Source organism: Melanostigma gelatinosum (assembly GCF_949748355.1).
Source record: "Melanostigma gelatinosum genome assembly, chromosome: 5".
In the NCBI taxonomy this organism is placed as follows: Eukaryota; Metazoa; Chordata; class Actinopteri; order Perciformes; family Zoarcidae; genus Melanostigma; species Melanostigma gelatinosum.
Window position 1 is genome coordinate 23,046,037 of NC_136638.1, and position 15,343 is coordinate 23,061,379.

At 43.0% G+C, this 15,343-nt stretch overlaps 1 protein-coding gene across 2 annotated transcripts; it reads right to left on the minus strand.

Annotated features, from left to right (window-relative positions):
• Positions 1–1,028: 1,028 nt before the first annotated feature.
• spon2b (spondin 2b, extracellular matrix protein) lies at positions 1,029–8,062 on the minus strand. Of its 2 annotated transcripts, none has more exons than XM_079269116.1 (6): positions 7,859–8,062; positions 6,408–6,677; positions 5,900–6,123; positions 4,773–4,964; positions 4,460–4,646; positions 1,029–1,902 (listed from the first exon to the last, which is right to left on the minus strand). In XM_079269116.1, exons 1-6 carry the CDS (start codon positions 8,046–8,048, stop codon positions 1,724–1,726), a joined length of 1,242 nt encoding a protein of 413 aa, XP_079125242.1. In that variant the 5' UTR covers positions 8,049–8,062; the 3' UTR covers positions 1,029–1,723. The 2 variants fall into 2 exon arrangements, with proteins under 2 accessions (XP_079125242.1, XP_079125243.1); XM_079269117.1 differs by having other exon boundaries at positions 7,855–7,975.
• Positions 8,063–15,343: the final 7,281 nt, after the last annotated feature.

The window sequence follows — 15,343 nt, forward strand, 5'->3', positions numbered from 1 at the left end:
TCAGTTGTAAACTGCAGTGGATTTATATGGTGTCTCTCTTGTTATACTACTATTATTAATAGTCTGCAACAGTGCAACCTATCAGTTAGTTCTTACAGTGTGTCCCTTCCCCATTTAGAAAACTACTTGAACAGATTTGTCCTGTGGAAAGAGTATTGCTCTTCTAGTGTGTTGTTTATTATAAACATTGTTTTGGCGGGGACACAGGAGCTATTTGTTCTCCTTTTTCATGTACCCTGAGCAAACCAAAACAAGCTCCTAGAAACCCTTTTGGTATTTGTTTTGCATACACGCCATAATGTATTCTTCATCATGTAGTACTGTATACTTGGCGTATACTTCACCTCCCTCAGACTGAAGCCGATGAAACTATTGTTAAGGAAAGACTCCTGTTTCTCTTGATTCCGGTTCAGTACTTTTCCTCTCCCTCGTCATTTAGAACGGAAGGAGCTCCCTTTTGCGCCAGATGTTTATTTTCTTATTGCTGTTGAATCGGTCGTCTGCAGTACGCGTTCTATGTTGCTCGGTGGGAAGGGGTGAGGTGTCGTCCTGTCTCCTTACGTGTAAGTGGTGTCCGTTCCTGCTATTAAATGGGACTCCCACCTCCATAGTGGGATGTGCTGCAGTGGACGTCACAGCAGGAAGTACCGGTACTCTGTGAAATTGCAGGCCTCCTGAGCTAAATCAACATTTGGTGAACTGTTTTAAATAGTTGGTGAGTGCAATCATCCATTTTATGGCCAGCACCTCATCAGGAGGAATCCTAGCCAACAGCGGGGCTCGAACCCCCGTGTCCTCCAGTTAATAGTATTGCTCTCTACATTTAATTTGATCCTGCAGCGCCAGTGGTAGTAGCCCGAACGTGTGGTTCAGATGCAGAGGTCTAACATTGCACTGAGCAGAGGCACTGGAGAAGGATTTCAGTCCATGTGGTTTTACTCTTAGTTGCGATTGTGATGTGAAGGCAATAAGACGCCAACTGTACACGGTGTCCTATATTTCTTCAGAAATACCCAATGAGGTCAAAATATCTTAAGATATATTTACACTTTATTGATCATACAGAAAACAATACATACATTTTTGCGTACATTTTTTTTTTTTTTTTTACAAAAAACTACTATTATAACATAAAGGCCTACAAATTATTACATTGAGATTTGATATACTGTACACTACAGGTTAAAATCCTGTCAATAAATATATTCTTTGTCTTTAGAAAAACGACCATAGCGTCTCTGTGAACTTCATGTTGTGAATGCGGGGAGGACCGTACATTAATTTCTGCTGACTCTTGTAATCCACTGTGGCAAACAAACGTCTGTGATCTTCAGAAAGGTCCAAGTTATAATGTGAAATGAGTTTTTGGTTAATAGTTTTGTTTAAAACGGCATTCTTCTATCCCCAGACAGTTCAGATAATCTGCCAAAACTAAATCGGTGTCTAATAGCTGTTGTGCCAAACTACACTGCTCTAGTGCTGTCAGATGTATCAATGGGACGTGAGGATGAGACCTTTTCTGCAGTTAAACAGTCAGACAATCAATCAGTCATCTCCACAGACAATAATGGCTTCCTCTTCATCACACTTATGCCTCGTGCGCATACGCCGCAGACCTTTTCCTGTTTCGCCGCCTTCGTCCTTTCCTCCCCTTCCTGGATTTCCTCTCTTTGTTCTCTCTCCTCTCCTTCCTCTCTTTCTTCTCCCTCCTTTCCTGGCCTAGTCATAAACAGTTGTCCGGGGAGCACTTCCTGTCTTCCTCCAGCAGGGGGCAAGCTATTCCGCTGTTGGCCGAGTGCATGACGACGTAGCGTGTGCGGTGCTGCACGCCCGAGTCTCCACACTTGCTTTTGCACAAGCCCCAAGGAGACCACACTGACACCTCGCAGTCCAGAGGGGTATCTGCAGGGAGAAGGGGGGGGGGGGGTTGTAATCACACTGACATTTAGGCTTGCTTCATCATTTTTGCAGCTCTGTAGCTCTTGCAAATGGGCGTCTTTCCTAATTTTTCATTATGCAGTATTCATTTTGTGGAAGTGGTTGCCATTTGTGAGTTTCCTTTCATGGGTTTGAATGGAAAGGAGAGGAATTAGTCATGAGAGGGAAAATCACTCATTTGTCCTTATAAGGTGTATAAATAAATGAAAGGGAATTACAGTAAATGGTGGCATGCTGCGTGTGCAGCTCTTTATGAACCCACAGGTTCTTGGCAGTGGTTTGTTGCTGCTGGCTACTTATATCATTGAAGTCTTATGTTCCATAATGTTCTTTATTTTCTTTGCTCTTCCTCCAACATGGTGAACTTGCGGGGCTACCTTGTCGAGAGCTTCCGCACAGCTGATACGTATCACAGACTTAGTTGACCGTTTAAAGAGTAGAAAAGCAGATGGACGGACGGCGGTGCGGAAGCGACATTGATGGACGGGCGGACGGAGGGATGGAACAAGCAAGTCAAATCTCCCTTCACTCTGTGTGTCCGCGAGGACGGAGGTGACACTATGCTGTAAGAGGCAAAAGGGATTCTCCTTCTTTTTTGTATTTAACAGATACAGTCTGGAGCAGGTGTTTTATAACCTGCAATGAAAGTTGTTGCTCAAGCCCCGGGGAGGAGGCATGAAGGAGAGGGAGGGAAGGATAAACAGACGGAGGAGTTAGGATGGAGCATTGGGATCAAGGCAGGAAACCCCAACAGAGTCCTGGCCCCTCGCTCTGTTTGTTGATGTGTAGTCAGGGGAACGGACTTGTAGTCTGGGATGCTGAGTCTTTTTAAAGTCAGGGTGACTTTAAAGGTGCTGTCTGCTCTGCTGGCAGGTCAACACGCTATCGGTTTCCTTTTTTCCCAGTCAAGTCATCTGCTTCGAGTTTCTGTGGTTAGTTGTGTTTTTATAAAAGCTTATTTTCTCCGATCCTTGGAGCGCATCAGTCACACTGACAGCTTGTTTGACTCGACTGCATTGTTGGCTTTCCCTCTAGTTTGACACTCTCCATCTTTTTCCAAGCTCTCTTTCAATTCTTACCTGCAGTTTTTTTACTGTTACCACTAATCTGTACAACAGAGAGTCTTAAATGTTAACAGTGTGGGAACCAACATGAAACAAACCCAGCTTCACCTTATGGATCCAGATCTTGTTAAAACATACGTGTCTGCGTCCTATTTTGAGTCACGACCAAAACCTCTCCGTGCAGTATTTTATACGTCGTCATTCTTCTTTAAATGCGTCATTAGAGTTTTCCACTGGATGCCAGATGTACCTCTGGCACTTTCTGATGCCCTGCTCCTACTTGGCTTCTCTGGTTTCTGGTTGCAAGTTACTGAGTTTGTGTGTGGCAAGAACCTTCTTTCGTACACACATTAAATCCACACACGCACGCACATACGACCAACGACCAAATGCTTTCATTTAAGTCAACAAAAGACAAAGACCCAAGCTCCTAGCATTGTGTGAAATCCTACATCTGTAACTTTCATCTTATGTTTAGATATGTTTATTTTTTTACATGTATATTACTCAATCAGAGCAAGTAGAATGGAGAGAGGCAGATATATTACCTGCAAAATATTCATAGTTGAGTTTTACCATTGGATATTTTGGCCTGTTACCGTGTGGTGTTTTCTAGTCGACAAACAGTGTTATGTTGATATTCCGTGTATCTTTGAGGACTTTTGCTAGCTTGTAGCCTTTTCTGGCGCATTGTTACGATCTGAACAACACTGTCACCCACTGTTCATCGGTCAAATAGTTTGGATCTCGCCGGCAGGAATTTGTAGAACATCGCCTGCCTTTTTTGGCAAGTGTGCACTTTGTGCCCATGCAAAATAAAAATAAATGGTGACCAACGCTTAAAAACATTGTTCCATAGAGCTGCTAGCGGCCAATGTCTCCACAGGATATCTTCAATTCTCAGGATGAAACATAAGAGAAACTTTAGTGTGAACACTGGTACATTTAAAGATATTACATGTTTTGTTCTAAGGCTGTGCAGCCGTCTCATTCATTTCAATGAGCCATTGAGGGAGCCAACGTAGTGGACTCTGGCAAACAACAGGGTTTTCCGACAAAAACGTTGAACCCGATACAACTTTTCCTGCCATGCGACATCATCTGACGTTGCATTGGCCAATCGCACACATTCAATTATGTAATGTAGACATTTCTATTGTTTAACTTGAGACTGTCCTAACAATAGCTAACGTTGTTGCTGTCGTGATAGCTTCCCAGAGCTGTAGAGTCCTGTCTGTTACTACTGTTCTAAACTGTGCAGTGTTTCGGTGTCTCTTAAGCCTTTTAAACACATAAATCTGTTTCTCAATAACACACCTCCATCAATATGATTAGTCAGCATAATAACAGCACCATTCAATTCATCAGGTAAGTTTAGTTTCTTTTCTTTAAGTGCCTTACAATCATCAACATCCCACATTTTAGCCGGTGCGAGTGTCTTTGCTCCTCTGACTTACATATGAGTGTGTCCTCAATCTCGTTTCCTGTTGGCAGTTGGTTGGACTGGGTGGGCTCCACAGGTAGGCTGATGATCTGATTGGCCTTCTTTATCTTAGTCAGCATTACCTTTGCGATGGGCGGCAGGTGCTTCAGGCGAGGGTAGTAAAAGGAGTTGGCAGGGTGGCTGGGGAAGGAAGAAGTGATCTATGGAGGGGGAACGGACAAGGTTTTATCAAGCAACGTTGGGTTCATGTGTCCGTTCATACGATTCGTGATTGTTTTGGGCTTTGGATTGATGGGTGTTGCACGTCGTGGCTCAGGCTGACCCACCTGTGTGATTTTGTCCTGTGGGATGGTCTCGAAGTTGGGAGAAGAGAAGGTGAACCCGCTGTCGGTTCCTGCGTCGTATGGGAAAAGCTCCAGCGACACGTTGTCTTTCCAGTGGTCGCCGTCACACAGGTCAACGCTCTCCACGCCCACAAACCAGTCCGGGCTTGGAACGAGGCGCACGATAAACGACAGCTGCAGATGAAGAGGATGAAGTAGACCGCGAGGAGGGAGGTAGAGCGTAGGGGGGGAGAAAAAAGAGAGAGGGAGGGAAATGAGGTGGTGGGACGGAGTGAGAGATGGGAAAGACATTGGTGGGAAAGAGAATAGAAAAAGGTTGTTATTATACGTCACCATATATGATTTGGTCTTAGTGTTTGTCACTGGGTAACTGGACAGTGCGTTAGAGCCACAAAGGAGGCTCTAAGGCCACAAATTTACAACCGACACTGACTCATGTGACATCACTTGAGGCAATTAATCAGACTGGCGCTGCAAAAGACTTTAAGCAGCTTTTCACACATGATGTGTACAGTTCCCCTTTATATCAACCATATTTGATATGTACATCACATTTCTTTCACTGTGTTATAACGCGTTCAAGCATGTGTCATCATACTTAGATTCGTAGGCCAATAACTCACTCACCTCCCCGCACCTGCTGTTATGCATTCACCTCGACGACACACTCTGGCGCACTCACTCTGTCTCGTCTCTTTTCCAAGCCTAACATTGTGGTCAGACGTGTCCCCCATTTACCTACCAAGAGGCTCATCAGTAGGAAGATTAACCGCCAAATCCTGCAGAGCCTTACATAATATGTGGAGACATAAATTGCGCTCGCTACATTTCGGAAGCTCTTGAGGGTGCAGCACATGGAAAGAACAGTCTGGAGCTGTCGTAACATTTACCGTTTTGCTGCTTCAACCTACTTTAAGAAAAGCACATACGGCTCTTTCTCATAATCAAATGCTTTTTATGATTTCCTTTTGCCAGTAGCGTGGCCCTCTCACCTCGGCTGAGGAAAGCATCTCGCCACCTTGTTATACATGCTGACCTACATGGAAGGCCTCTTAATATACTTGATGCCCTGACCCAGACTGAAGGAAAGCAGGTGTTAGCAGACTTACATAAGAGTGCCTGGCGAAGACCTCAAACTCAGTGTTCGTCTGGCCTGTGCCTCTCACAACAGCGGGAGCGGACAGGACCCCATAAACACTCTGGATGCGTTCGCCGGCCGCTTCGACTTCCTTCATGAGCGTCCAGGCCTCGCCTTTCTCTGCTAACTCCCTCACTCCGTTGCTGGCGAAGCCATTACGCTGCCACATGTGGTAGTCAGAGCTGTGGGTCACACCTAAAAGCAGAGAGAGAGAGAGAGAGGGGAATGATGTTAGTGGCATTTAATGGGAAGAAACATTTATTAGCATGCTTTTTATTTTTAACCCTTTTAACAAATAGGAGAAATCTTTTGCCATTGACTTCCTGTGTTCTGACCAATCAGGACATTCTGCTGTCTTTACCATACATTTCTCTTCATGTAGTTTTCTACATCAGCTACCTGTTTATACTGTTCCACGTCTGCTGCCAACACTGTGACCAATGAGAAGACAGTATAAAACCAGCTCGCGGTGCACGTACCAATGATGTTTGACCACTGTGCAGGGGGACGGTAGACCGGGTACTGTTTAGGGAAAGCTCCATGGGTCCACTTGCCAGAAAAGGTCAGCTTGTACTGGGCTGTTTCTGAGGCTGTGCACATGGGGCCGTCAGTAGGAACAGGCATTGAATGAATGCCTTGGCCCAGTGTCAGCATAACGACGATCAGGTGGTAGACTGCTTCGGAGATGGAGAGGATGTTCCTTGTGGTGTCCATGATGATGAAGTCTGATTTTGGGGAGGATGAAGAATCTGAAGGATGCAAGGGAGAAAAGTTTCTAGTAATTTCGTGGAATCGCCACGTATTACACTTTTCCATGCTTTCTGCTCTTCTGTTGGTCTGATTCAGGGTCTACCAGCTGTTAACATGAACGTCTTTATTCTAAGGAATTACCTTACTCAATGCATTTAAGAGCTTTGCACTCCGTTACTGGTTGCCCCATTCATTTTGACGTCTATACTTACAGTTGTCCTTTCACTGTGAGATCTGGTACATGACGAGAACTGGTGAAAGGGCGAAGCCTCTGGCTGCAGCATCAGTTTTGAGTTTTAACAAGTGGGGCATGTGAGTCAGAGGGGAAACTTCTCAATTAAACCTCCTCAACTGTTTTTTCCACTGTTTAGGCTTGTAAACGCACTTCAGCAATTTAGGATTGGCTGGCAATCTTGCATCAATTAGGACACAAGTAGGGAAAGTTTGGTGTTTGTTCTGTCCATAGTTACAGTCTGGTGAGCTCTCAAAGAATAAAGCTGTGTCAGCAAACTTTCCTAACTTTGGACACCTCATCATATCTTCCTCATCCTGCAACCTCCCTGAACTCTGACTAGTCTTCTCTCAAGTTCCTCTCTTTTAACGGTATGATTAAAAAGTCATTCATGAATATGTTTGGACAGTCTCTGATGAATGAAGCGCTAAATGTTCCCCATTGGGACATTCAGTGTCAATGAAGCACATCCTTTGCTTCTAAGCGGGCTATACATGAACAGCATGCACACAGTGCGAAATGCAGTTTGCTTCAGTAGACCACTTAATGTTTCACATTGTGCTTAATGCATGCTTAAACAATGTGTAGACTTGCCAATCTTACAAAGATTCCCTCTTAATTTAACCATTTTTAATTTGTATTAAATGAAAGTGGGTGCTATTGCAGTTTAAATATTGTCATAAAAGGTAGAGCAGGATGCATTTAAAACACTCAGCATTCGTATAAAATATTTTGCATCCACACTACCTTGTCATATTTTTGCTGAAGTCATCCAAATTAGTTTTCGCTTAAGTATGATTGCATGCGATTCCCCCGTCACAGAGATAATTTCCTGTAAATGACACACGCATACTTGGCATCCCTCTATAACACAGCTGACTGATTTCCTTTGATCGAAGCATCTCTGTGCGGTCATGTGGCGACAGGATGAAGACGCTACTCACTGACTTTGCTCAGGCTTCCGGATGAATGGAGGGTTGCAGCAGATGAGTGGAGAGGAGGGCTGGAGGTGAGGAGAAGGGGAGAGTGGTGGATATGGCTGTCGAGAGGAGTGACTGCGAGCCTCCAAGTCCTCTTTTGCCTTTTTATGTCTTCCAGGAGGTTCACCCCTCTCTCTCCTCTCCCTCCTTTCTCCCATTGTCTTCCCCCTCCTTCCCCTTCTTGCTCCACTCCCCTCTTTACATTTCTGTCGGTACGTTCGATCAGCTTGTCAGTGACTTCCCTGCCCCCTTCTTGCCCTTTGACTTTGTTTCTGCCTCCTCCACTCTCCTCCTCCTCGCTCTTATAGTCTTTCTATGTAGCCCACTGACTGGCTAATGTGTTCAGCAGTTCTAGATGCACTGCCACTGGTCCTGTGCAGCTCCGTGTGTAGAGTGTCATTTCACAGCATGATACTGTAGGTCTCTATACCTACATATATGGCTGATGAGGCTTATCATGTATTATCTTTGGAATGATCTAAACTTCTCTTGGTCAGGTTTTTGAATTGCAGCTGAGCTTCAAGATCCAATCATGTGTTCTACCACACAGGCAGCAGTTCACTTCTTTTAGTCATTATTTTGTTAAAACTGTACATACATACATTTACCATTTAAAACAATTAGCTGTAATGAATTATTATTTTCCATATTGACTGATTTGGTGATTATTTCCGTGATTAAACAATTCATTTATTCATCTAAGACCTTTCCAAAAGAAGAAAAGATGCCTTTTACAGTCTCCCAGAGCCTGAAGTGACGTCTTGAATTCCTTATTTTCTCCGACCAACAGTCTGAAACCCAACGCTTTTCAATTTACAATGATATAAAATAGAGGAAAGTAGCAAAAATGAATCTGCAAGTAGTTGCAGATACATTTTCTCTTGATTGAATTCAATTGACTTATCGTTCTATATCTAAATGCAGTTGCAGGAACTACTTATTTGAAATCTCTTTGGTGGTGATGCAATGGACACTCAATGAGCATTGTGAAATGATTGACATTGTTGACATTGTGAAAGCATGAATGTGACTTTGCTCTGTTGTTGCATTACAAAGGCTGCATGTCCGCTGCTGACTGTACAGTGTGACATTAAAGCTTCAGGATGTTGAGGCAGGTGTATTTTTACTGAAGGCTCTTAACTTTGTAGCCACAACAAAGTGTCAAACCTCACTTTCATATTCAAAGTGATGCCCATAGTAATGCCCTCAGTTGTGCATTCTATTCACACCACCTCAGCAACAGATTATAATCTTTTTTTGCTGTAATGTTTTGCGTTCCTGAGACATTTTCCACAAATAAACACAAGAAGTACTTTGAAGAAAGTCATGAAAACAAACATCACTACAAACATGGACGTGTTTGTGGTCACATGTGCATTATATAACTCTGAGGCCTGACATGAAGAGACGATGCAGTGTCTCTGGAGTGTTTTACAGCGTGTGATTTGTGACTAACACACCTACAGGCAGCCACGATAACAGCTGCTGTTTTCTCACAGATCCTGTGTTGTGTTTCTATGATCTCTCAGCCAGGTTAGAGGGTATCTGTGTGTGTGTGTGTGTGTCTTTGGAGGCCGGGGGTGTGGCGCTTGACCCACTGAACCTGGAGGTGGCAGACAACACTCCACACGGTCACGTGCAAACACAATATGTGCCAGCATACTGCATCGGCCCACATCTAATGAGTTCCATCTGGTCACGTTTCTTACAAACACAAACGAACACACAGACCAGTTTCCCGAAGTCAACCTCTCTCAATTTCCAGGATTTACTGTTTAGAGTCCAGTCTGCGCTCAGTCAGTGACATTAAAGTCTCACCGCACTTAACTCTCACCGCCCTCGTAAAAATTGAGGGAAAGAAGCAGCACGAGCCATGGAGCAGAAACGGGTGTTTTTCAGTTTTGGTCCCTGGGACTCGGAGTATTGCTGGCTCAATTTATGAGGTGGATTCTCTGGTATCATCACGGTAGAAGGCAGCAGGGTGTCACGTTCACTCGAAAAAAACATCCTCTATATTCCCGTGTCTGCAGACAGCCACACTGCTGCTGTGTCCTGTATCAAGACCCTCCGTCCCAAACAAGTCCAGGTCTGTTGCGCTGTTGTTCTGACCCTTGACTTGTCACACAGGGATCAATCAGCTCCTTATGAGTGGTGGTAGTCATAGTAGGTATCTTAATAACATTGAGATGGGTTGACCTGCCAGTAGACAAAGCAATCCCCGCTCAAGATCCTGTTTCACACTGAGGTGCAGATTCACAAAGAACGGATTACAGCTGCTGATAGCAGCAGGAATCACTTGTAACCGCTATCTGCCCCGTCTCGCGCTGATGATATTACAGCACAAACACGTCCATAGTTCAGGTTTGCAGCTGAGTGCAATTTGCCCTATTTTTGCGTCTGATTGCAGTTATTCACATGGAAAAGTATAAATGTTGCCTTTGTGCCAAAAACACAGTAGACATAAAAAGAGAGAAACTCTATTTGGGATGTAATACCCCAAATGTGCTTCAGTTACCACCAACTCTCTGAAGATGCTAAAAATTTCACTGTTACTGTTTGTGGCTGTTTGTGCGCTGGTCTTTGTGAATTGGACTGTTTTTGCAGTCAGGCTCATTTGCCAAGAAAGGGGCTAATTTTATGCCCAATTAATGCATCTGACCTAATTTGAATACATGTAATGGCACAGGAGCTTCTTGGCAGTGCAGTTAGAGATGCCTTTCACCCTTGACGGTTGCTTTGAGAATTAAAAATCACACTTTAATTGTCGTTTACTACCTTATCCCGTTATTGTTTAGGAATTATTGTTGATCCAGATACATACATTGGGGACTCACTCTCACATACACTATGTCCATGGCCTCAACTTTAGTTATTTCATTATTGCCTCTTCTGTGGCGATGCATAACTTCTGTGACGTGAACGTTTGCTTTTTCTTTTCAGCATATGACTGTAAACGTAAAGGCAGGTCTTGATTTAGGAAGGCGCTGGAGCCGGTCTGAGATGATTTGTGTTTGTGGAGGAAAATGAGCAGTCGTATGTTGTTTGGAAGGAAGCTGTAAAACCTGGGAGAGAATATACGTGAGGAAACACCACGCGGGCCTCGGGCCAAAGAGGCGAGTCTGGTACTTGTCTGCTGCAACTGCAGTAGGAGTTGAGGATGTGGGTACATATTGTGGTGGGGAGCTGGGACTACTGTCGGCATCCTGTGTGTGTGTGTGTGTGTATATATTTCAGTGGTAATAACGATGACGTGTGGATTGAGTAGATCTCAATATACTATAACTCTACATCTGGCTGTCAAACTGGCTTCATGGTGGCTGTGTTCATCTGGGACCGAATGCTTCTTCAATGATCCATAAAGGTTTTATCTCATTGAAGCATTAATAAATGCCTGTAATCAATATCTCACACATACTGATGTTTGCTTTGGTCGATTAACATTTAATTTAACCTATAAGCAAGCGTCCTGAGTCGCCTGTACTTCCTGCTGTTGATCCTGTTACGGCAGTGAAAGGGTTAGAGACCACATGAACTGAGCACTGAAGTGTCAGAATTGGAGAGATGACCTTTTGCAGAATGAAAGGTTTTGTAGAATGCTGCTCATTGTGTGTTTTTTTTGTTTTTTTTTACACAATTCAAAACTTGAACAATGCTTTTCCTTGGCTGCACCGACTAACCTCACTGGTGTTTCATATCAATAAAGGTTGTGAAACGGATTCAAATCCTTTTTATATGCAGGCACAAACTTTCATTGCCAAGAAATATTATCCCAAAAGCTGGTTTACAAGCTGGAATTTACTTTGTCGCCAAGTAACATCATTGAACCGTTTAACAGAAACTGGAAGTGAAGCTGAACACATTGATTTCAGTGACCGGGTGAATGTCAGGATGCTAAAAGGCCGCCGCGGGGCCGCCGCATGTCAACCGTATGTCGACCCAATGGACCTAAAAACCCTGTCAACAAAACAACAGGGTTGGTTGCTGTTGGGATGATGGCCGGCGTGGCTATGGCGACAGAATGTGAGGTCATTGTTTTGACACTTTGGCTTCGTGTAAGAGCGGTTCAGCACAACTGATTACCGTGGATCTGGAAACACTGATAAACACACGTGCACACAAAAAGAGGCATTAAAACACACATGCACTCAGCTAGAAGCAGACTAGTGTTCTACCTGATGATGTTTTATGGTCTCATTTCGCCACTTGTTAGCAAACGCCCTTTTTAAGAGAAGTATTTTATGTTGTGGAACAAAACCAACCAAAAACTCCTTCAAAAAACCCGATGACTTTTAGACGAGGGAACCGTAAGAGCAAAAGTGCTAACTAATTTCCGGGTTTTCGGATAAATTAGTCACTTTCTCCTTGTCTCTCTTACTTTCTCCTCATACCCAAACTCACACAGACACACCTGGTCTTATTCAACCCTTTTCACACTGTTCGCTCCCCTAACTTCCACTCAGCGTTTCCCCGGGGTCTTGTTCCAGCAATAATCACCCCTGCTTTCCGGGAATAATTTCCTCCGCTGCGTGGGAGCAATCTGTGTGCATTCTCTTGCACATTTCTGGATAAATTGTGTGTGTGTGTGTGTGTGTGTCCCCTCTAATGGAAGCTGCAGTTCAGAGCAGAAATCTGGCCAGTGGTGATATTGTAGATATCCATGCAGCACATGGCTCGGTCTGGTTTTTGGCTGGAGCTTTACTCTTATTTATGCTAGTAGGGCTGCCTCGTGAAAGTTGAATCACCTGTCGGTGACCCCTCGGTCAGCTAGAAATTATTCAAGTAGCCGTCGCCCTTATTTTTTATTTTTTTAGAGGCTATATCTATGAAGAACTTTGTGCTATTGTAAACAGTTTTGTGCTCTATGAAACAATTCATTCACAAACACATTGGTTGTAGATATGAATAGTGATGACGCAGCATAAAAATCCGATCAGCCGGGGTCTGATCGGACTTTTGTTTCATGATGTCGATTATTCCCAAACAGTGGACTCTATATCGCCATTTTGAGCAATTTTAAACTATGAAATTACGATTTTTATACATTTGGTAAGAAATGTCAATATTAACACCAGCATTGATGTGTTTCATCACAGTACAGTCATATTATTGAGTTAATAGCTTAAGAAACACGTTCAAGTGTGCAGTTACTCTTCAGTATCGTTGAATCTTTGTTTCAAACAGCCACATCTTATTTGAATTCTTCAGAAACTATAACCTTTCTGTGATTGCTGTTGGACTTCTTTGTTCAATGTTGAATTAATATTTTGTACTTTTACTGTAAATACACTGTATATTTCACCTATTTACGCCTTCATATTGTCTTCTTTTAGTGTTGGTTGCACATGATTTCAATCACACAAACTCTGTGACCTGCCTCAACCCTGTGACGATACAGTATGTGAGTCCTACTGTTTGACTCCCCAGAAGCAGACTGCTGGTATTATGACCGACTTTGTTGAACTTTTGTGCCATCCATCATCAAAAACCACCGTGGTCCGACAGGCCGATATTAGATGATCGGGACCAAAGCGGTTTATATCTGAGAATTATGCATGAAGCGCTCTGGTCCAGGGTATTAGGTGACCACAGAGTATTAAAACACAACGCATATAAATTGAACTTCAGGGAAATAACAGCTGCTGACGCTGCTGTTCTCGCTCCCTCTCAGTCGTTGTTGTGTCTTTCACTGGGATTTGTTTGCAGTTGGCACCTGGATTACATTGTTGAGTTTGAGAAGAAAGCCTTTTTAAAAAGCTGCACAAAGCACATTTGCACATGGGGAACTCGAATGGCAGAGAGGGGTCATGTGGAGGAGAGAGGCCCAAGACCTAATGGTGGTGAGTGAGCCATCACTGTCGCTTAGTTTTGAATGGTCACAACCTTTGTGGGAAATAAGCTACTGGAGCAGAAAGGCTAATAGTTAGCCCATTTTCCTTATGTTTTAAGGCTTTTTGGTAGGTTTTTCTTTGCCTTCTTGGAGATCTTGAGCTGGGTCAGGAAGTTTTGCGAATGGGGCTTGTAAAGCTCATTTTTTAGGGGTGTCCCAATTCATCAAGTCCACCGTTCGGCTTTCGATTTTAAGGTTTCAATTCGATTTGCTGTTTCAGCAATTTTTCTGCGAATGTCATTCTTGCATCGAGTCTTGATTCGTAAAGATCAACAGCATTGGTTTTATGCCCTTACAACCGTCATTTATTTACATTGTCAAATTATTCTTGCTACATGGTATCATGGTGTAATATATGCGGCGTGTTTTTGGGGAAAACGTAACCCACTAGGGCCATATGGTCAAATTTAAATAATACATGTATAATGTCATAACAAGAAGTTATTTGACCGGTCGATTGGGAAGAAACACAAAAACAAAAAGAAGAGCCACTAGATGGAAGAAGGGTAGAAACAGCGTGAGATTCCTCTCCTGCAAAAAGCCACCAGATTCTGGTCTTTCAAAGGTAAAAATCAAAAGCTCATTATCGATTTTCAATTCAAATGTTTTGGCAATATAAGTAAATTGAAGTTAAAATGCAGCAAGGGCTTTCAAAAGTCTGACGCTGCACCCCTCTTAGATAAAACTGCGTCAGCGGAGCCCCAACACCGGTGCCCAAATGCTTTGGGAGGTGTGAAAAGGAAGTATAATGTATAATGCTGCTTTGGGTTCAGTGAGTTTCGACGTGGGCTACAACTTGAGCTACGTTTCTAACTTGTATTTGTTTACATCTTGAAAAATTGGCACCATTAAAACTATGCAGAATTAGCTGTTGGCAGTTCATGTTAGCAGTGTATTCATGGATGTACAGACAACTATCACTGGATTACTGAAGACTTAAAAACACAATGATTCGTAGATCTGGAGTTAAAGGCTGTTTTCTACTATTTCTAAGCGTATTTATCTGTCGTGATGGACATATAATATAATAATAATTTTCTCAGGATGTGTAAATCAATGAAATACTTGGATGGGAGACGCCGCTGTATCTCCAGCACCTATGCAGCAATTTGATCCACCTTTCAATTTCTTCTCCTGAAATCAAATCCTGAAGCAGTATGTCTACCCAAACATTGATTATTACCTGTGTGAAAGAGCATCAGCTTAATGTTTATAATGGTAGCCAGTTACACTTCCAGGAGGAACACCATACGTTTGTGTTTAGTCTGTTTTTCGTTCGAAATGCTTGCTAAAGAAAATGCATTGAATTATCTTCAAATAATCTGTCAAATATCTTCAACTGTAGCCTTTTTCTTTAAAGACAATACATAAGTGGAGAGTCCTATCATTACTGTCCTGGATTTATATATTTTTATTCCTTTTATTTCAGTTTTTATGCCCTGTATGTACATTAGTCTTATCCTTGTCACTGCTTGAAATGTTTTGAAATAGGGAGTCTGATTTTTTTATTGCCGTTCCTTCGGTTCTGTCTTCATATTCTTCAGTCTTTATTTCTTTTTCTCCGTC